The sequence below is a fragment of the Electrophorus electricus genome, chromosome 4 (assembly GCF_013358815.1).
Source record: "Electrophorus electricus isolate fEleEle1 chromosome 4, fEleEle1.pri, whole genome shotgun sequence".
Taxonomy (NCBI): domain Eukaryota; kingdom Metazoa; phylum Chordata; class Actinopteri; order Gymnotiformes; family Gymnotidae; genus Electrophorus; species Electrophorus electricus.
Window position 1 is genome coordinate 12,122,993 of NC_049538.1, and position 23,147 is coordinate 12,146,139.

Genomic DNA, 23,147 nt, shown 5'->3' on the forward strand with positions numbered 1-23,147 from the left:
GGTGAAAAGAAGCGACTTTCTGTGTTTTCATCTCCTCTCCCTTGGCAACCGCTGGCGGGGGGTGATTAATCCTACACATGAAGATCTGCCACACGAGTGTTCTGCAGCTCAGAAGCATCCGGAGCAGAAACTGACAGGCACCGCTGTTAAGAAGACTACGTCACTGCACTAAAACACACTGCCGCGATCTCCCTCGGGGGGGTCCGGGTGTCACCAGCCTTTCCCACAGTGAACAGGAAAGGCTGTGTACTAAGACCACAATTTCCTAGCAAAATATAGTAGAAAAAAAAAAAGAATAGGAAAATAGCATGCGAAAAAAGTTTGCGAGCTATGACTTATGAGATTGACAGAATGGGGTACTGGAAGGGTTCTAAAGAGCATACAAGTGTTCCTAGAACTGTGTGGTTAAATAAATCTACTGTCCTGGCAACCTGTGGCATTTTCCAAGTGTGAGCTAAGGGTGTGTGTCTGTGTGTGTGTGGGGGGTGGGGGTTGGGGGTCTTTTGTGGTACTACTTTAGATGTGTGATGATGTTGTTCTGTAACAGGATATGTAACAACACACTCTCTGTAATGGCAGGCCTTGAATGCCTGAGGAGGACGAGGGTGCATGTGTGTGGGTGCGTGCGTGGGCGTGTGAACAAACTGTAGTAGCTTGGAGACTGATTGGCTACAGAGCCCTAGGATGGCCAAGTAAGAAGGGACAAACAACAGTGGTCTGATCCACAGAGGTAAGCGTTTAATATGCCTGTTAATATTAATGAATAAGTATCAAGGAATTACAGGTACAGGTTATCTCCATCTGGTTGGGTGACATTTTAAATGTGATTACACTAGAGGGAAGAGTTACTAGTTGGTGCCAACCCATCTAACAAGAAGGTGACTTTACCCACTGTATGGGTGTGTGAGTGTGTGCGCGAGAGGGAAAGAGAGAGCACTAACATGGACTGGAAGCCTGAAATGAAGGTGCTCTCTAAAGTAAGAATATCCAGCCGCACTCTTTGAGGTCTTTGGTGTTTATAGTTTAGCACAGTTTGGGGTTCTCCTTGCTTGGATACACCTGGTTCAGCTCACCAGTTAAGTGTCATGTCCAGGAGGTGTGTTTGACGAGGAAAATCTGCCCTGGATTCTGGCCCTCAACAGCTGGAAACTGTCATCTGCTGCAGATGTTCCAAGAAAATAAATCATAGCAGAAGTAAAAATTAATGCTTGCATTGTTGAATCGACTCTTTCGGTATTCATATCTATTCAACTGGACATATATAAACACTGTAGGTTAATTCGACACTAAAAAATGCACTGATAGTTCACAGTATAACCTCCACATGCAAAACAGTACAATACTGTTAGATAGCTATGCAAATATACAAAGCAGAGATCAATAACCTAAACCTGTTCTCTGTCCTGTGTTACTTGGCTACATTACACTGGAGGTCCTTTGTTAGAGAGGAGAGACTTCTGTAAAAAAGTCTGCAACTCGTCAGTGTTAAAGGAAATTGCACACATTCACTCCTAACAGATGTACCTCAGCAGACAGCTCTCTACATTGAAAAGTAAAATGTTCAATTAGATGTTATATTACACATTATATTAATATTCAAATGTGATTAGATGATTTAAAAAAAAATAAGAAATCTCTAAAACCCTTTAAAATATTGAGAAAACTGCTATCAATAATCTGTTATCAATAATTTGTGAAATCTAAAATATTTTGATATTTGTATGCTTACTCAATATAGTGCGGCAAAAAAACATGACATGGCTTTCTTAGATTGTAGTCTTATCATCTCAAAATAACCCCAATGACAATGGAGTTTTTTAAAGAGGACAGAACAATGAAACAAGACAAATAAACATATATTATACTGTATATTATAATTAATATAGTGCAATAACTGTTGTAAGAGTACTGGTGTGTTAAACCAGTACTCTTACTTGCTATATACCATGTCATCTAGAATCTTTGTCCAAATTCTGTTTTACGTGTCTGCAGGGTTGGATGTGAGAGGGGAAGCCATCCCACCAGGAAAAATCACCTTTTAATCAGTTTTGTTATATGATACCACATAACATGTCTGTTATCAATAATTTGATTCTATCTATAAATGAGTTATTAAAACCGAATTACGATCAGTTAAAATATTAACGTCCATTTTGAATGCAAATTCGAGGAAGCTATCTGTTCTCTTTTGTCCCCTACGCAGTGGAGTATTTTGTTCAGTGCATGCAGTTCAGATTCCAACTTGCACGACATATTTAATATATCTCTACACATTCACCACACAGCTGACAGTTCAGCTAAAGCTTGCTACTCAGATACTAACACTGGAAATGTATCTGTGAGATTTACGTTGGACACGGGGCCCTGAAGTTAATGTCCTGCAGTAGGAATTTCCATAGCATACGAGGACCAACACTTCTGCAGGGACCAACACTGGGACCCTACTCCTAAAATGCTGGTTGCATATGGTGTTGTAAAACTGAATCCAGAGGTCATAACTATACTCCAGTACAACTGAAATCTGATTACTTTTATATGTCACAAAGTGCTCATCCAACCCAGTCCTTGGAACTTAAACATGTGACTGAATGCAACTGCTAAAAAGAAGTGAACCTTTGAGCACAAAAAGCCCAGCTACAAAGACAGAGATTATAGCTCTATCCCCATGTGGTGTCAAAGGATTGGGGCAGACTGGACCGCCTTATTCAAGAGCACCCAGGTGTGCCACCAATCATTCATTGCAGAAGAATATTTCATTAGTGGCAGTGGACAAAATGGAAGGCACACTGGATGGGCTATTAGAGGCTGGAGTCATAGCCCAGGTCACTGAACCCAAAGCCTGAGTCAACAGGTTTCATGTCACAGAGCAGAGGAATGGGACATTACATGTGTGCCTAGATGCTTGCGAGCTAAACAAAGCAGTCCTCCGGCAAAAATTCTCCATCTCATCAACTGAAGACATGCTGTGCAAGCCGGCAGAAGAGAAAGTCTTTTCTATTTTAGATGGGAAGGATGGTTACTGGCAGGTGAACCTTGGCAGAGAGTCTTCATTCAAAACTCCCTGGTGGAGGAACAGATTCAGATGGTTACCTGGTTCAGATGGTTACAGATGGTTCAGCAATAGGCCTCCTAGTGAGGCGCTCCGTGAGCGCAACTGTGAGACCTTCGGCGGCGTTGAACGGGTCCATGTAGTGGCCGATGACATCACCATAACAGCCGCTAAAAAGTGACAGCATGATGACATCGCGAGCAAAGATCAGGGGTCATATGATCAGAGCGAAAGGGGCAAAAGCGGATGAAAGTAAGTAAGCCTGCATTACAGCATCTCCTTGGTATTATGCAGAGCCTACAGACTGTCTCAGACTGTTTTATTAATACATGTATGGCATCATGGTATAACCTCCAGAAAGCCCCTGAACTCCAGAGGAGGCCATTGGAATTGCAGAAGTATAATCTCCATGCTGTTGCAGGCAGTGAGTGATTACCAGTCAGTATCAGTATTATATTAGTATTGTATTAGATTATCAGTATTTTCAGTGGCAGTATCAGTATTATATTAGATTATCAGTATTATCAGTGGCAGTATCAGTATTATATTAGAATTGTATTAGATTATCAGTATTTTCAGTGGCAGTATCAGTATTATATTAGTATTGTATTAGATTATCAGTATTTTCAGTGGCAGTATCAGTATTATATTAGATTATCAGTATTATCAGTGGCAGTATCAGTATTATATTAGAATTGTATTAGATTATCAGTATTTTCAGTGGCAGTATCAGTATTATATTAGTATTATATTAGATTATCAGTATTATCAGTGGCAGTATCAGTATTATATTAGAATTGTATTAGATTATCAGTATTTTCAGTGGCAGTATCAGTATTATATTAGATTATCAGTATTTTCAGTGGCAGTATCAGTATTATATTAGATTATCAGTATTATCAGTGGCAGTATCAGTATTATATTAGTATTGTATTAGATTATCAGTATTTTCAGTGGCAGTATCAGTATTATATTAGAATTGTATTAGATTATCAGTATTTTCAGTGGCAGTATCAGTATTATATTAGATTATCAGTATTATCAGTGGCAGTATCAGTATTATATTAGTATTATATTAGATTATCAGTATTATCAGTGGCAGTATCAGTATTATATTAGAATTGTATTAGATTATCAGCATTATCAGTGGCAGTATCAGTATTATATTAGAATTGTATTAGATTATCAGTATTATCAGTGGCAGTATCAGTATTATATTAGAATTGTATTAGATTATCAGTATTTTCAGTGGCAGTATCAGTATTATATTAGAATTGTATTAGATTATCAGTATTTTCAGTGGCAGTATCAGTATTATATTAGATTATCAGTATTATCAGTGGCAGTATCAGTATTATATTAGTATTATATTAGATTATCAGTATTATCAGTGGCAGTATCAGTATTATATTAGTATTGTATTAGATTATCAGTATTATCAGTGGCAGTATCAGTATTACATTAGTATTGTATTAGATTATCAGTATTATCAGTGGCAGTATCAGTATTATATTAGAATTGTATTAGATTATCAGTATTATCAGTGGCAGTATCAGTATTATATTAGAATTGTATTAGATTATCAGTATTATCAGTGGCAGTATCAGTATTATATTAGTATTGTATTAGATTATCAGCATTATCAGTGGCAGTATCAGTATTATATTAGAATTGTATTAGATTATCAGTATTATCAGTGGCAGTATCAGTATTATATTAGTATTGTATTAGATTATCAGTATTATATTAGTATTGTATGAGATTATTAGTATTATCAGTAGCAGGGCAGTCAAGGCTCCACTGAGATTCCAGGATTATTGCAATGGACACCGGTCAAGGTTGCACTGATGGGTTTATGTGCCAGCAACCTCTAACCCTTCCCATTCACACCCACCTGTTAAACATAAATATAAAATAAAACGGTGAGGATATGGTTGGAGAACAGGACTTAAATAATTAAATAAATCATGCATTGAACAGCAATGCATTAGAACTGTTTAAATAATTCTAAGATTGTTTTCTGGCTTTGGTACAGTTATGATATGCATACAGTGCCTATTATTAATAAAGCATTGCTCCTTGTTATGAGAGGAAAAAGTATAGATAAATATAGAAATTAGATCATCGTAAAATGTCCAAATTATCCATGTTCTCTCACTCTGCCACATTTGATTTTATTAAAGAAAATTAAAGTAAGTTGGTTTGCCATCGTTGCTACCATAGCTAACATGATCTATAATCCTTTCTGGCAGCTCCACTACCATTCAGCTTGTCAAATGGAGTGAAATAGTGAAATCATAAAATACAGATGATTTAGCACCTAATATCTGTGCACAAATTCGAAATGTTTACTTCAGAATTCTGCAGAGAGCCGCTAACAGTAGTTTTATGCAGTGCTATGAAGGTAATTATGTTGCAATTAGAATTAGAACCTGTTGGACCTGATCTGAACTTCTATCTATAAAATCTATAGTTGCATTTTTAATGTGAGAACTTGTAAACTATAATTTGGACTTGTATCTTCAATGTGAGAACTTGTAAAATAAAATCTGTACTTGTATTTTGAATGTGACAACTTGTAAATTAAAATTTGTATCTGTTATTAATGTAAGAGCTAGTAAATTAACAATTTGAATGTGAATGTTAAAATTGCAGCTCACAACCTTTTAAACATAACAGTAGAACTTCAGATCTGCCAGCCTTGACTTTTGGAACACTTCTCACAGTAGACTTGTTGCAAAACTGATTTGTACACTTGTACACTTTGTGGTGAGACCAAAACTAGGGCGTGGTAGAGGGGGTGACACATAATCCCAGACCTTTGTTGCTAATAGTGCAAGCGTGAAAAGTGGAATTAATGAATCAGTATTAAAATACGATCAAAATAGTCAATTGGTGAAAAGGTTGAACTGTAACAACTTACAGACACAATAGATAGATTTACAGACACTGTATTTAATGCCATTTGGCCCATACATGGCTCACATCTGCAGTTCAGGTGTGATTGACAGGAGGATTTTGTGATGGCCATGGTAATCTGACCTGCAATGCTTACAGTCTGGGAAGTACAATGCATGTTCCGGAGACCACTAGAGTGTGTGAAGCATGGCACATGAGTGTCTCATACCAGCAACCTCACACCACCACCAAGTGTAAAGTGTGCATGAGGGTGAATGAGTGTGTGATGGAGGGTCAGTGCAGAATCCAGTTTCACTGAATGAATTATTAAATTAATGCTAATTTAATTTATCTAGGTTATGTATTAAACTCATATCAATTATCTAAGGGCTTCTAGCATTTTTAAAGCTGACCACCTATTGCTTTTACATGGATGCATTATCTCTGTGACACAGATTGAAGAAATATGTGCAATTTGAAGTTTGAAAAGTAGCACAGCCTACTATTAAAAAGGGGCACTTTAACAAACTGATCAAATGACAATCAGCCTAACTGAATTTAGCTACAGCCTTTGTACACAAAGACCTCACTTACTGCGTCTTCCCTGTATCACCATCATGCATTTACCCTGCACTGTTGAAAGTTAAGTAATGCGTCTACATTGGAAATAGCTCAAGGCTCGGCCCACAGAGACGGATGGATTACGGTTGGCACGCTGGTAGCTGAGTAATCATCGCCTGCCGTTTGATTGCACGCCCTAGGTGTTTGATCTTGCTCCGCGCAGGTCGTGTAGTTTAGAATTATCCCACGCCGTGAGTTGATCACTCTCTGCAATTGTCACCAACACTGAACTCCACTTATAAATCTGACTGACTTGGAAAATCGATGGTAAAAAAAAAAAAAAAAAACTAAAAACATTTGGGTTTTTTTATCCATCACAATAATACATGAACTGGGCTGCATGCTACATTCTGTATAAGGCTGTGATTCAAATAAATTTCACAGGTGTGTTATAACATTATGGTTCAAATTAACTCCATAGGTGTGTCCCGTGACTGGCGAGGGTATGAGATGGCTGCAGAAACAGGCTTGTCAGGTTATGCCCGTGGAGACTGTAGACCGTTGCCGATGCGCTACAGGTAGGCCATCTAAAATATTTAGAGGTCTATTTACGGGACCAACATCACCAACCGACGAGTACGTAAGTGCAGTGGCCAAAGACAGACTGCTGTGTGACGTTAACAGTCCACAACCCCTCCCTGCCCTCTTTATAGGGTACCATGCTGTTGCTACTTTGCTGATATTGTTCTCTCACTATTCTGTTGCTCTTATTCTGTCCCTTTGTGCTTAATGGTGTGATCTTCGTTGATGCATTATAGAGTGACCTGGAGCTCTCCAAAGGCACTTTATAAATAAAATGCATTATTATCATTGTTATATGGATTAAACTGTGTGCACCAAATGGTACTGTGTAAGGTTGTAGAGTGATTAATTAGCATGCTCACCCCAATTCTACCCCTACCCCTAACCTTTAACTCATATGGATTTACTGTGGATGTCACCGATGAATGAACACTCAGTGTTTTAGTTCACCTGTGTTTTGTTTGTTTTTTAGTTAGTTCTATCGATAATTTAATGAGTTCTGGGGGTATTGCTCAATAACACTGAGAGCAAAAAAAACGTATTTGCTCCTCAAAAGTAGGAGGGAGAATTACCTGGACTGCCAAAACAACACGCAGAAGTCGGCGTTAAAATCTCAATGTGGAATTTGTTCCCAGGTGCCCAGTCTGTGCTACTCGGAGGCCATAAACTCACAGTGACGTAAATCTGGCTACACGCAGGCTGCTGTACTCTTCACCCCAGCCTAGGCCCTTAGGGCATTATGAGATATGAGAAAGGCTCATGTGACTAACCTTTGAAATCAGCGTAGTTTGTGGCTGCTCACAGCTGTTGTATGAGAATCTCTAATTGAATTTTCCTGAGGTTGTTTGAGGATGCCATCAGCCACGTTATGCCCACATAAACTCCAGCTCATCAGTCTTCTGTTTTCTTTCGCTCGTCCCCATTGTACTGCATGCTGAGAGTGGAGGCCACGTGCAACCCCCCACCCCTCTAGCGGGTGATCATGACTGCTTTTTGGAGCACATTATGGGCAGAACAGAGAGCCCATCTGCTTACTTACCTCCAGAAGGACGGGCTACACAAATGAGGGTAATTCTCTCCCCTGACTTCTCTCACGCCGCTCAGTTGCTGAAGTGAGCTGATGTAAGAGTTGGATAAAAGTATCAAATCCAGCCACTCCTCTCTAAGGAGTCGTGTGCACACAGTAAAGGATCATTTACTAGGTTAGCGCTTCCTGCTCTGAGATATACAACATGCAGAGGAGGTTATTTGTGGGTTATATGTGCAGGTTTCCAGGCCTGTTCTCAGGAAGTAAATTGTACTGACTGTGTGTATTGGAAATCTTGGTCATCCTGAAATGTAACAGTAATTCAGAACTATGGCAAAAAAAAGTAAACATGGAAAGTTGATAAATGATTTACAAAATCCTGCTATAGTGTTCTTTATTAATATTTTTAAACAAATATCTTCTCACTATCAATCGTGTTTTATCTAAACAATCGTGTTTTATTTAATGCTCTCTTTGTCATGGAGAAACGATTTATCAGTTGTACACCTGTAGCTCATCTGATTGGCTGATAAAGAGCAGGTGTTGTGAGCCGAGTCGTTATCCATGGCCTCGTCATGGCGTAGCAGAGCATCTGTTACTGATCGTGTCACATGTCACTGAATATGACACCAAGGTGAAACCAGGTGATACAGCTGCATATCTGTCCGTATGCATGATGGACCTGCTATGTTTCACTCACTCTCTTTCTCACTCTCTCTCTGTCTCTCTCACTCTCTGTCTCTCTCACTCTCTATCTCACTCACTCTCTGTCTCTCTCACTCTCTCTCACTCTCTCTGTCGCTCACTCTCAAGTTCAAGTTTGGTTTATTTGTCACATACATAGTCATACACAGTCATACACAGTATAACTCGCAGCGAAATGGTCTGTCTCTCTCTCTGTCTCTCTCACTCTGTCTCACTCCCTCTCTGTCTCTCTCTCTGTCTCACTTTCTGTCTGTCTCGCTCTCTGTCTCTCTCACTCTCTGTCCCACTCTTTCTCTGTCTCTCTCACTCTCTGTCTCTTTCACTTTCTCCTTGCTTTCTTTCTGTCTGTTTTACTAATATATAATATTTTATATTATATATTATATTTAATATATGTAATAATATATTATATTATATATTTTTGACCTGCATGTTAAGGTGCCACATCTGCCGATGCTGATTAAAACATTATCTAATGAGGGTTTCTCTTTAAACAGTTCAAAACTGAGCAGTGTTCTTTTTTCATTACATGGTATAGAGCTGTTATTCCTTTAGCTGTACATTGCTTAAATCAAGTGACCAGTTTATTCAGTGTAAAGTCCAAGTCAAATGCTCACCATTAAAGAGTTACAATATCTCCCTCTAGTCTCCCATATTTTAAGAGTCGCCTATGGGTTATCAATGGGTTATTTTTGTAACTTCACGAGAAAGATCATCTTCCCTGGCTACATATAGATTTTGGAAAATAATTCAAAAGCTTCTTGAATTTCATGTATATTTCATGTATCTTTTTAATCAATTTTGCTCTTGGATCCCTAATTCTATGAACTGTGTTTTGTGCTTTTATCAGTTTCCGTGCCTGGATTTTACATAAAGTAATATCCTGTTTCATAGTATCTCTGTTTCAGAAACTATAGGTTTTGCTTGGTTTCTTGTGTTGTCAAGCTTTTCATTTCATGGACCAAACTCAGTTTGTTTTTTTCCTGTTTTGTTTTTGTTTTTGTTTTGTTTTTTTGTTTTTTGGGGGGGGCTTCTAGTTCATTTATCTTGTTTTCTAATTCCTCTAATATTTTATTCTTATATGAAGATATTGTTATGATTGTCCCTCCTAAGGGAGCCTTTCCATTATCAATTAAGCCACCTTCATAATGTCTATTAACTTTCTAATGTAGTGACTTAGATTCTTGTTTTTTCTACTAGAAGACTTTGGATTCAAGTGTATGTTTAAATCTTTCATATCAAGAGACATTCTGTTCCTGTTTTACAGGAATTTTTTAATGAAACTAATGCCACTTTCTAGGTATGCATATATATTTAATTGAGTAACAGGATTCCCATCCATGTAATCCACCTAACTAGAATTGAACCATTTATCTTGCTTGAGGTAAGACTAGCAACTCCTCTCCTACCTCCTGATTTTATATGAGGAGAAAAACCAATAGGTGAAGCCCATTCTTTTTTAGAGGGGATTAGGGCTGTGTCCTGGAGGGGACTAGGTCTGTTTCCTTTCAGGGGATTAGGGCTGTGTCCTGGAGGGGATTAGGGCTGTGTCCTGGAGAGGACGAGGGCTGTGTCCTGGAGGGGACGAGGGCTGTGTCCTGGAGGGGACGAGGGCTGTGTCCTGGAGGGGACTAGGGCTGTGTCCTGGAGGGGATTAGGGCTGTGGCAAGGGCTGTGTGCGAGAGCCGTTCACTGTGTAGGAGAGCTGTTCACTCACTGAGTGAGAGCTGTTCACTCGCTGTGTAGGAGAGCTGTTCACTTGCTGAGTGAGAGCTGTTCACTCGCTGTGTAGGAGAGCTGTTCACTCGCTGAGTGAGAGCTGTTCACTTGCTGTGTAGGAGAGCCGTTCACTCGCTGTGTAGGAGAACTGTTCACTCGCTGAGTGAGAGCTGTTCACTCGCTGTGTAGGAGAGCTGTTCACTCGCTGAGTGAGAGCTGTTCTTTGTGTTGCGAGTGCTGTTCACTGTATTTTCTTTGTTTGTATTTTTTTGTTTCCATTCCAATCTGCCATTCTTTGCCATTCTTTGCCCCACTTGCCGGTTCAGGTAGTACTGAGAAATGTTTTTATTTGATGGTTTATCAGAGGGAAATAATTGTCTTTTTTCAGAGGCGCTGTTATTTTAGGTTGCCGTTCAGGGTAATGATGTCGCTGAAATCCCCCCCAGGGCTTCTTTTCATTTTTTACTTCATTTTTTCCTCCCTTCTCTCATGCATCGGGTCACTTAAAGCCCTTTAGACCAAAGTAGTCTGTAACTGCATTACTGATCACTCAGTAGCCCATTATGTTGAATTACTATTAACATTATTATACATGCTAGACACAGAGAGTGCAGAGAGTGTGTGTGTGTGTGTGCGTGTGTGCGTGCCAGCCATATTCGCTGTCATTGTCAGAACTGTCTGTTACACACACTCATGATATCATGTTCTTTGGCGGGAAACATATGGGGTGGTCAAGATGGTCTCGGGGGTCAGAGGGCGAAGACTCAGTGATGGTCTTGTTTCTCATGTGTAAAGTTCTGTCTGTGAAGTTCTGTGTGTTCTACAGCTCCCATACATATAGTATGACATGTAGCTCATGTCTTTCCTCACTGACAGTCAAGCAAGAGGGGGAATATGAGAGAAGGTCACCACGGCCTGCTAGCATGTCTTGGCAGTGAGGTGACACGCTAGTGTTTGTATATGTTGTTTGCTTGCTCCACCTGTATCGCTCTTGTTGGTGGACTGACAGGCTCACCTGGCCGACAACCCGGGCAACGTGTCCGCACCCGTATCGCTGGGCCAGGGACTGACCTACCGCTGCTTAGGTTTCTCACCTGCGGACTCCTGCTCCAGGCTCCAGTGTCTTCTCCCTCTCTGTTTTCCGATCCGGCGTCTTTCCATCCTGCTGACCAGCTCCAAACCTGGAGCTGGCAGCTCCCTAAACCCCTCTCATGTGTGCTGGGCCCTGTGCGTCTGCCTGCGAAGATAACCGTTACCGCCGTTAACTGCTCACAGGTAACCGTCACGGCCGTGAATTATTCAGCCTGGACGACAGCAGTCATACTTGGGAAAGTGACACATGAGCAAAGGTTCAGATGGGGCAGAAAATAGGTAAGGTGCTGCATTTCATTCTGGAGTTACTGTTTATTTGCACAGCTGCTATAGGTGGCACACTCTCCTTTGGTTCTGTGGCTGATTCTTTCCCACTGCTCCATATGATGGATCTTTTCTTTAATTCTATTTGTGCTATGCTTACTTGCATCACATGTTCATCACATGTTGAACAGGCGTGTGCTCTGGGTTTTAGTCTGGTTTTTGGTTTTGTTTTGTTTTTTTCAGTTAAAATGGCTATTAAGAACAAGTTATGAATGTTTCCATGTCAAGCAGAGACCACTTGACAGAAAACTACACAGCTTCAAAGGCTAAGTGTTATATTAAATCCATCAGTCTTTAATTTGTCCACACTACTGCCAACTTTGCTCTTCCATCCTTCAAGCCTTAAAATCGACATTGATTGACTGACATTGTTTCCTTCAGAGGGGCCCATATTTCACACAAGCAAGTACACAAAACATACCCCCCGCTTCCGTGAACATTTTGTTCTCATGCATCTAAAATCACTAAAGGAGATATTTCTGAAGAGATGAGAGATGAGATCCACTTGTATAAGGAAGGAGAAACAGGAAATTGTTTAAAAAAAACAGGACATGGTACTGTTTCAGATTTATACAGTCTTGTAAGTGATCTGCAAAGGAGTTTAGAAACACAATCAGAATCCCTTATTTGCCAAGTACGAGGTGTACAAGGAATTTCTCTTGATGCTGGGGTCAGCATTAAATGTTTCATTCCACTGTTTATTTTAAAACAGTGGAATTAAACACCAGTGATTTTACAGCTGGGTATATTCATGGTCACTGATATTGGCTTCATTTTGAAGCAAGCGTCATCCAGAACGAGCATCATTATGATAATGATTACTATTATGATAACAAGTATTATTATGATTATGACAGTCTGTAGTCCGCTGGAATCACTGAACACACCGGCGTGATTAAACCACGTCACATCATAAAAACACAGTCTGGCTGTACAGTGCTATCACCTTGCATCAAAAGTGCTGGCTTGAAACCTCATTCTAGTGTTTGTGTTTTTTATAATGAAACAAACACCATTTTTCAAATCTGATTTTATGTGTCTGTGTGTTTTTCTGGGTCCAATATGTTGATAAAATATGTAAAAGTGAAAAAATCTACATCTAGTATATAGGTGATGTTGTCCTGAAAAAAAAGATTCCAAACATTGGCATAGTAAACAATATTTAAGGTGTTATATAAAGGCAAAATCAGAACTATGCAAAAACACCCAAAATACCCGAAGATTCCTCAGTGTTAGTTATGCAAAAGTTTGAGACACCCAGACAGAGATGCCATTGCACAAGACCCCTTCCCTCCCTGCCTGTATCTAAATCTCTTTATTAGATTATGAATTCATTTTTATTTTGTATGCAAGCAAGTTGCAAACGTGTGTGTGTGTGTGTGTGTGTGTGTGTGTGTGTGTGTGTGTGTGTTGGGAAGGATAATTACTAACAGGACCTTTCCACAGTCAGTCATCAGTTCTTTATGCTGGTGCAGCTGTTGTGTCACCTCCCTCAGTGTAAGAGCATGAAATCTCCTCCCTCTGTGTTCACATGCAAGAGCTCTAAGGCCACCAAACCTTATTATACACTACTTTAGAGGGTTGCTGGTGGAGACTCTTAACTGGACCAGTAAGGGAGGTCCAAGCTGGAAAACATAACCTGTCATCTGTGTCCTTACACTACAAGTTAAGGTACTCAGGACATTTAAACTGAGATTGTTTGGCTTGTTCAGTCCTTGTGAGATTCCTCTGGACTTTCCATGGGAGCTCCCATGAGCTGACTATTTTATGAGCACGCCTGAGTTGCCGGTGCTCAGGGCTGCGTGCGCATGCCCTTATTAACCCAACCCGGACACACTCTTCCCTGAGTGAGCACAGTTGTTATGGACGTGCCCATACCTTAGCGTAGCAAGGGTTTAGTGGACGGTGTGAGAACAGCAGCAGTTGTCGCTGTGGCAGTGTAGAACGCCGGCTCATGTGACCTGAGGAATGGTGCAGAGGTCCTGAGGCTGGTGGGCACGTGGACCTGCAGTTTGATATAGAAAGACACACACTGAGCTTTTAAGCAGCTTTAACTTGTGCGTGTGCGTACGTCTTGGTAACTGAGATGGCGTTGGTGCCCCTGTGACCCTGTGAAAGAGTTTATGAGGTGGGGAATCCTGTTCGCGTTTGGGTGACGGGGCTCCTTCAGCAGCGGCGTTTGCACCCTCTCTCCCACACTTCCACCCCCAGGTCCCAGCAGTGTCCTGCATGCTGCCCTGGTCTGCAGGCAGATCCGGTTTCAGCCTGAGGACAAGAGGAGGCTATAAGAGAGGCTCAGAGCGAAGATCAGACACCGGTCCGAGAGGAACGGCAGCAGAGGGAGACGGCGCATCGGTGGAAGAGCAAACGCACCAAAGACTTTGTGTCTTGGCCCGACTGACTGCTCCTAGCCTGCGCTAACTTAGGTGGGCTGCTGGTTTCCTTGCCAGCCATGATCACGACTCCGAGCAGCTCGGTGGGCCGCGGGCCCCCCGACGAAGCGGCAAGGTCCCGCAGGCAGTCGCAGAGGTGCCAGCGCGGGAGCCAGGACGCCGGGCGAGAAGGCCGACGCCACAGCCAGCAGGCGGCGCTGATGCGTATGCGCAAGGCGGCGCTGATCAGGGAGATGGAGACCAGCCTGTACCTGAAGCTGTATGGCCGGGACAGGGAGAACAGCGTGGCCTTCCAGACCGGAATGCCCTACCGGTGAGCTGACGCATACGAGAACGCAGCCGCAGTGATGACTGACTGTAGGTGTTAATGTGACGGTGGGAATGTATGTAGCGGTGGGGTGGCGCGTGGTCACGTTGGGACAGCCAAGGTGCTTTTGGCAAGCCTCATGGTGATGATGAAAGTTTATGAGCTTCGCTTTATAAGTTTTGGCTATAAAGTACAGGTTCATGGTAGTGGAGCCCAGAGATGCTCTACACCACTGAGCTGAGGACACTATGACCACTGGGTCCAATTAAACATTGTCTCTTTCAGGGGACTTTATTCTTGTAGTTCTTTAAATTTAAAGTTGCAGGCAAGAAAGGGGCAAGGCTGATTTAGGATCAGGTTCATTCCGTCCATGTAATTGTATTATTAAAAATGTAAAAGGCAAAAGCTGTTTATAGATCTGTGCTGTTAATCTGACAATATGGCCCCTAGTCTTTAGGTGGCTATGTTTTAGTACTAATGTCTGTTCTCTCTGGTAAAGTAGAATCTTAAACCCTGAGCTCCACTTGTACGCTAGCGTTCTCGACCAGGTGTCTCAGATCGCCCCAGCTCTCTCCCCAATATGATTCAGTTCAGTTTCAGTTCAAGGTATTGCCAATGTTTGAAAATATATTATAGTTGAAAGAACAATACAGCAACTAATAAATCGTTAAAGAAAATGACATTAAAATTGGATTAAACTCGAGCGCATTAAGCATTGTAAGAGAAGAGAGGAAAGAAATCATAAGTGAGTAAAGGATAAAGTAAAGCAGTAGGGTGTTCTAGCAACACAGGGGGGTATTTTTATTTTTGCACACATGTGAGTGTGTGTGTGGGTGTGTTTGTGTGTGTGTCTGTATCTTCTCAGGGTCCCTGATGTCAGGTATTGTGGAGGTATTTTGCTGGTAATGTACAGCACTCTTTGTGTTTCAACATCAGATGTGGTCATTTCAGAATATTTGAGATGCTGTTTAATCTGGGACATTTAACATTAAGTTGCTCTTTTGCAGCCAGGATTTCTTGTGTCTGCGTGTCTCTATAGCCAGACAGTGCTCTACAGGTCTGTACTTTCTCAAGGCAGTTTTTCATCAGTAACTGTGCTCAGGTAGTCTGTCATGGTGTACTGTCTTTTAACAGATAACAGATAATCCTGCATTATACTTTGTGATTTATTGAGTTTCCCAATAAATTACATATTTTTGTCTTAGTAATGCAGTTTGGTTCATTCTGATCAGTTTTGCTGATTCTGTCTGGTCCAGAACCTTTGTGGTGTTACTGTTAGTGAGTCTGAGGAACTGTGACTCAGGACCACCTGAGTGAGGTGTTAGTGTGTGTTAGTGAGTCTGAGGAAAAGTGACTCAGGACCAGCTGAGTGAGGTGTTAGTGAGTCTGAGGAACAGTGACTCAGGACCAGCTGAGTGAGGTGTTAATGAGTGTTAGTGAGTCTGAGGAACTGTGACTCAGGACCATCTGAGTGAGGTGTTAGTGTGTTAGTGAGTCTGAGGAACTGTGACTCAGGACCACCTGAGTGAGGTGTTAGTGTGTGTTAGTGAGTCTGAGGAACTGTGACTCAGGACCAGCTGAGTGAGCTGTTCGTGTGTGTTAGTGAGTCTGAGGAACTGTGACTCGGGACCATCTGAGTGAGGTGTTCATGTGTGTTAGTGAGTCTGAGGAACAGTGAGGGGAGTTTGCAATAGTTGATCACTGCTTGGTTAAAACTTCCCAAGAGCTGATTTTGATGCCTATATAATTATAGATGGAATAATGTCCTCTGTCTGCCTGTCTGTCTGCCTGTCTGTCTGCCTGTCTGTCTGTCTGTCTGAGAGGTATGGATAATAGGATTAGCCTTATGAAATCTGAGCGTGACCCTTAATTTTAAAGAGTGGCCCATGCATTGCAGATATTTTCACCTGTCCTCATGCCCATGTCACGGACGCATCCCCACTCCCACCGCTTCCTTGTGTGCCTTGTCTCTTCACAAATGCAAAGACAGGCAGTTTATTGACAGATGGCATGTATTTTGCCGCCAGCTTGTTTCCACAGGAACCCTTAAAGGTGCAGCGGAGAGGCGGACGGAGGCGATTTGATGTCAGCGTGGCGGTGAGAGGTGATCGTGTGGGCTGTCCTCCTTGTGCTATCAGGCGATGCAAGTCGTCCTACAGCAAATTCCGGGTCACTCTGTACTCTGTACAGTTGACGCTCTCATCCCTTCCCCTGGAAGGACTCTGATCCGTATTTCCTAATCTTCCCTGCAAGAAGGGATGCGTGTCTAATTACGCAGCACTTGATCTCTACTGCTGCTTTACCTCTCGCGTTGCCTCCAGCAGCTCCAGCAGGGGGCTTTTCCAAAGCCTGGTTCTGCTCCAGCGAGGCTAAAGCAGGCTGCTGCTGTCAGACCAGACGCACGGGCCTGATGCGGTCCCCAGCGTGGACTATGACTGATCTGGAGCTTGTTCCTCCTGCTACTCTCTCATACCTGTCCATGTGGATCAGGATAACGAGGTGATTGATAGGGGTTGTCTGCAGAGATGGCAGGGATTTGTACAAGAAGTGCGAGTCCTTTGCCAAGATTTTTTATTCCACCGTGCGAAAATTACACACAGGCAAACTTTAAAGCTCTACTGAAGCTTTAGTTACGTTTTATAACTTAATAATTTCTTAACTGGACAAACTAAACCGACTTAGAAATAATTATTTTGCTGATATTGACCTTTTAGTTCAACTCTGTCCACAACTAAAAACACACTCCTCATTAATACCAGACATGCCTTCTCTCACACCTCTCCACCATCAGGTTGAGTAGATACAAAGACATTTACTGATTCTATACAGGCAGGAGCTGTCAATGGATGTCAGTGTATGTCAGCCACTCACACTCTAATAGCCTCCATCTAGCACATCCATCAGATATGTTACCCTCTAAATCTCCGTCCCCTTCATCTTACACAAAATGCTGCAGCTAGAGAGTTTTGGTCCCCACCAGACTTTCTACCTTTAAAACTTCCACTCAATCTACCACCACTTCTCATTCATCTTGGTCAGGCTTTTTTGTTTGTTTGTTTTTTGTGCTCACATTCTGATATATATATATATCCCAAAGATTCTCAATGGGGTTCAGGTCTGTGTGAAAATGATGTCTCATGCTCCCTGAACAACTCTTTCACAATTTGAGCCCGATGAATCCTGGCATTGTCATCTTGGAATATGCCCGTGCCATCAGGGGAAAAAAAATGGGTTGATGGAATAACCTGGTCGTTCAGTATATTCAGGTAGTCAGCTGACCTCATTCTTTGGGCACATAACATTGCTGAACCTAGACCTGACCAACTGCAGCAACCCCAGATCATAGCACTGCCTCCACAGGCTTGTACGGTAGGCATCAGGCATGATGGGTGCATCACTTCAGCCGCCTCTCTTCTTACCCTGAAGGGCCCATTACTCTGGAACAGGGTAAATCTGGACTCATCAGACCACATGACCTTCTTCCATTGCTCCAGAGTCCAATCTTTATGCTCCCTAGCAAATTGAAGCCATTTTTGCTGGTTAGCCTCACTGACAAGTGGTTTTCTTAAGGCTACACAGCTGTTTAATCTCAATCCCTTCGCATTGTGCGTGTGGAAATGCTCTTACTTTCACTATTAAACATATCCCTGAGTTCTACTGTTGTTTTTCTATGATTTGATTTCACCACACCTTTAAGTGATCACCAATCACGTCATTCAAGATTATTTTCCGACCACATTCCTTCCTCAAAGATAACGTTTTCCCACTGTCTTTCCACTTTTTAATAATGTGTTGGACAGTACTTAACCAGATTTTAGTAGTTTCAGCAATCTCCTTAGATGATTTCTCTGCTTGATGCATGCCAATAATTTGAACCTTCTTTTCCACAACCACAGGATGTCTTTCGACATGGTTGTTTAACAAATGAGAAGCGACTCACTGCATCAATTAGGGTTAAATAACTTGTTGCCAGCTGAAGCATAATCACCCATGCAGTAATTATCCAATGGGAGGCTCTTACCTATTAAATCCAGGTGGTGACCTTTTTTTTGGCCAGGCAGTGTGTGTGTGTGTGTGTGTGTGTGTGTGTGTGTGTGTGTGTGTGTGTGTGTGTGTGTGTGTGTGTGTGTGTGTATATATATATATATATATATTGCTTTATGTGAAGATGATTCAGGTGAGTAAGTGCAGTGTACTGCAGTGTACTGAGATTTGTAGTGAAGTACACAGGGTTTCAGGAATCAGGACATTTCAGACAGAGGTCCTCCATCAGCTGTGCCAGCAAAGTACAAGAAGCACTTTGCTTGCACAGCTGATAAATGACCTCTGTCCAAAACATCTTGTTTTCATATTTCATATCTTCTCAGATTTATACAGGGGTGCAGCAATTCATAATGCTGCACATCAGATATAGATGTATCACCTTGGGAAGGTGTTTGTCAAAAAAGAAATTAAACTTTACAAATACAGTTTATTAAAATAAGAGTGACTTAAAAAGTGCTTCGTCATTTACTCATAGAACACCTCCTAGCCAGTACAGTAATCAACCCTGCTACAAACCCCTCTATGTCTGATTTTGTCAGGAAATCTCTGATCTTGCTGTTGTTCTTAAGGTGATAAAACGCTGATTTAGTAACTGATTTGATGTAACTGCAAAAGCTGAGGTCAGTCTATTAGTATGCCAAGGCTATGAGCTAGTTCTTGAGATTCTAGGGTTATCGGGTCCAAAAAGGCAGCTATCCTGCACCTCTCACTGCTGTTGCCAATATAACAATATCAGTTTTATCTTTACTCACCGGCAGAAAGTTTTCTACCATCCGGTTAGTGATGCGCTCAAGGCACTTATGAAGAGAGTTGTGGGGACTGTCAGGGCAGAGGTATAAATTAATTTGAGTGCATAGCTGTGGTAAAGTAACCCCAAATCTGGTACGATTTGGCCAAGAGGACGCATGTATAAACAACGGCCAAAGAAACCTGGGGGACACCACACATCACTGGCACTCTTTCAGTAACACTATTTTCTATCACAACAGGTATGACTGGACCTTTTTACGAGTCCAACCCACTTCTTAAGTCTGTCTATAAAGATGGTTTGGTCTATGGTATCAAAAGCTGCACTGAGATGGAATAGCAGCAAAACTGATACCTTTCCAGAGTCTGTATTTAAATGAATGTCAGTAATTACCTTAATTTGAACAGTTTGCTGAACTCCTAACTGAAATAGATAGAAAACCAGTAAGTTGCTTGAAAACGATTTCCTCTGTGATTTTCTCAATGATGGATAGGTACCAGGCTCACTGCTGGATGATGACATGCTAATAATTTGCCTGATATTGAGAATTTTAGTGAGAATCCTTAGTGAAAAAGGACAAAAGTCATCACATCATTCAGGTGACACTAATTCAGGGGCCATTTGTGTTGGCACATGTGTTCGTTTGCCAGCTACTGTGAAGAGCAATCCACTACTGTTAACGTTATTGTCAGTAATGCTGGAGGAAAAAAAGATCGTCTTGTTTTGGTCGATAGCATATCATGAAATTTTCTTTGTGAACCAGATCTTTTGTCTTTTGAAACCTGTTCCCACACCTCCACCTTTCTGGCTGGTGCTAGAAATAATTACAAATTTCAAGTTTGGTGTTGCTAAGCTATTTAATACAGTTGTCACACCACATTCGTTTAACCATTGTTAAAAGCACAAAGTCGTGCCCAAGGGGCTACAATAAAATAATTAAATGAGATTTGTTTGTGAATGGTCTCATATTGAGAAGGGCTAGCTTAGTAATGCGTTCTTTGCTTCAAAGGCTGTGGCTCACATCTTACATACTGCAGGGTGGACACATTTACAGTATCTGATGTGTTCTTCCTGTTTTGGTTGAGCACTGGAAAGGGACAGGCATGCTGGGTCCGAGCTTCTTTTGAAAATGCACTTTAGAAGCAGAGGCCAGAAGAATATCGATGTGACACACTATTTGAGAAAGGGGTGTCTTCATCCAAGACAGCGGATGATGGTGGGTGGGTCCGCAGTTGGCGATGGGTCCTACGGTGGAGGAGCTGGTCTCCGTCTTTGAGCCACATGTGGTGGAGGAACCTGGCGTTTGTCTTAGAGAGAAGGTCTGAGGGCGGAGGGGAGGGTCCAAAGCATGGAGGTGCAGACGATGCAGTAGATGAGGGCGGAGGAGGAGCTGGGAGCTGACTTTACGCCGCCCCCCCCGAGGGCCGGCCGACAGGGAAATCATCAGCCTCATCCCAGCCGGCGCCAGCTTCTCCACTGTTGCTGGGAGGTTCAGGTTTGGTGAGGAGGCAGTGGAGATGGAGGACAGTGTGGAGTCATCATAGCGGTCATGGTGTCCCCATAGGCATACAAGCTCGGTCATGGTCGTGGCTCTCGTCCACTGTCTGCAGCTCCATTAGGGCATCTACGGTGGGGGCTGTCTCTGGAGCACTGAAATCTGCTGATGCACAGGAGTCTTTGGCTGTTTGTGCCAATGCGCTACCGCTAATGGGGGTGGAGAACTTGCACACTGAGAAAATGAAGTTCTCTGTCAGAGTTCTGGCAGCCTTCTTGTTTGTGTGCAGTGCAGCTTGTCTAATAGATTCTCTCTTCTCAAAAACACACGTTAAAGTTGCCAAAAGAGTTCAGCCCGTTTGACCTACAGCTTTTGTGTAGTTTAATTTAAGTATCCTTGAGGATATATTGGTTCTTTATGCAGGCAGAGAACCACTGATAAATGTTTGAATGTTAAACTTGCTAATTGTGTTGATGAGATTATTAAAAGTCCCTTTTTTAATAACTCAAACTCCTGCTTTCCCATGCCGTTCTTGCCGATGTGCACAATAAGCCGCTTCATTGTGGTGTAGTCATTCAGTATTGTTGGCAGCTTTTATTTAACTTGGAGACTTTGATGTTCTTCTCAAATTGAACCGAGTTTCTGATATTTTACCCCACTGACAGAGTCGTTCCCGATGAGGAGGGTGTCAGCTGTGTCCATAGACTGATTCCCTGTGGCTCTGCTGGGGCGTTCAGGCTGGCTGGCACTTCATGTGTTAATTTCATTGCTTTTTTGATGCTCTTGCAGTGGTTCAAATCTGCAAATGAAGCGATTTTGTTTTGGGCTCTGACACTCTGACACCCATCACCATGTACAGGAACGCTGGCTCTTAAACTCAGATAACTAGCTCCAAAACCTCATGTCCAGCACTGTCAGTTTCTGTTGAAAACAGTAACAATTTTGACAGCACATGTGATACATTTGCCGATCTGTTTCTTTTGGTATCCAACAGGAACCTTTCCTGCTCCTGTATCTGTAGCACTAATCTTAAAACTATGAAAATCACAGAGATACATGACCAATTTTGGCCTCATGGATCTCCTGGCTTGTTTGTAAATAACAAGTGGAGACACTGTAGCTTGAAACATGACCTCTGAAAATAAGCAAACCAGAAAAGGAGCAGAGCTAAGTGGAGGAGCGTCTGAAGAGCGAGGAAGCAGGAAGGAAAGAATAACCACAGTCTGAAATGTCGTTTATCTGTAAGCCTTGTATAGCACACACCACTCTCTACTTCTCACAGCTGTCTTAAGTATATATATATTCCCCACTCACACTCTGAAGTCATCATCAGAAGGCCAGCTGGTGTCTCAAGGATAACCGAAAACTCTTTTGAATGAGAAGTGCTTTAATAGATCGAACTGGTAATAGTGAGAAGACTAGAATGTGATAACAGGCTGTACCTTCTAGAACATTAGAATCCAAGTGTCATGGTCAGTGTCCTGACCATGGTCAGTGTACAGACAGCAGGCTGACGTCTGTACAATTGCATTAATTTCCATTATATTTCTGTTTATTTTTGAGCAGTTTCCTTCATGCTGTGTTCAGGGTTTGTCAGTGTGGGTGGTTTGTTTGATTAACAAGTATGTGCGCGCATGTGCGTCTGTGTGTGTGTGTGTGTGTGTGTGTGTGTGTGTGTGTGTGTGTGTGTGTGTGTGTGTGTGTGTGTAAAGAGAAAATCAGATATGTAAATCAGATATGGCTCTTTCAGAAGATTTTCTCTTCCAGTCAAGTCCTCAGAATATGAATAAGAAGATAAACAGAACAAAAATGAAAGAAAAAAAAAACCAATAGAGGAATTATTACAATATTACAATTATGATTTGCCGTAACAGGCCTTGATATGTCTTTGGTTAATTGGGTGTCTGACCCTTTTTGTTCTCCGGTGATGTGGTGTGATCAGCTTCAGACGAGCTCTTTTAAAATGTGCAGTGGTTTTGTGGGCCACTGTGCTGGAGGCCATGACCCAGAAACTCTTCTGTTGAGACAACGCAGGGAAGTGCCTCCCGCACTGCATGAAATTGTCCCGGGCTGTAGGGAGGAGGGAACACCGCTGCTGGGCTTACGTGATGCCAAAACGTACGGCTACTAATATGTTTGAATATTAATCCTACCCGGACTTTTCTTTTCGAAAATATGGTTATCTATGTAATTTCAGGTTAGC

The 23,147-nt window shown here is 41.9% G+C and overlaps 1 protein-coding gene across 2 annotated transcripts in view; it reads left to right on the forward strand.

Annotated features, from left to right (window-relative positions):
- The first annotated feature begins 582 nt into the window (after positions 1-582).
- The window catches only part of kcnab1a (potassium voltage-gated channel, shaker-related subfamily, beta member 1 a), a 98,634-nt gene continuing 76,069 nt past the window's right edge, over positions 583-23,147 (forward strand). Inside the window, exons 1-2 of one of the 2 annotated variants that reach the window (XM_035525808.1) lie at positions 583-730; positions 6,990-7,086. In XM_035525808.1, coding sequence (XP_035381701.1) covers positions 7,019-7,086 — 68 coding nt within the window. In that variant the 5' untranslated portion in view covers positions 583-730; positions 6,990-7,018. The remainder of the gene's footprint in view (positions 731-6,989; positions 7,087-23,147) is intronic. The other variant, XM_035525809.1, reaches the window with a different exon arrangement.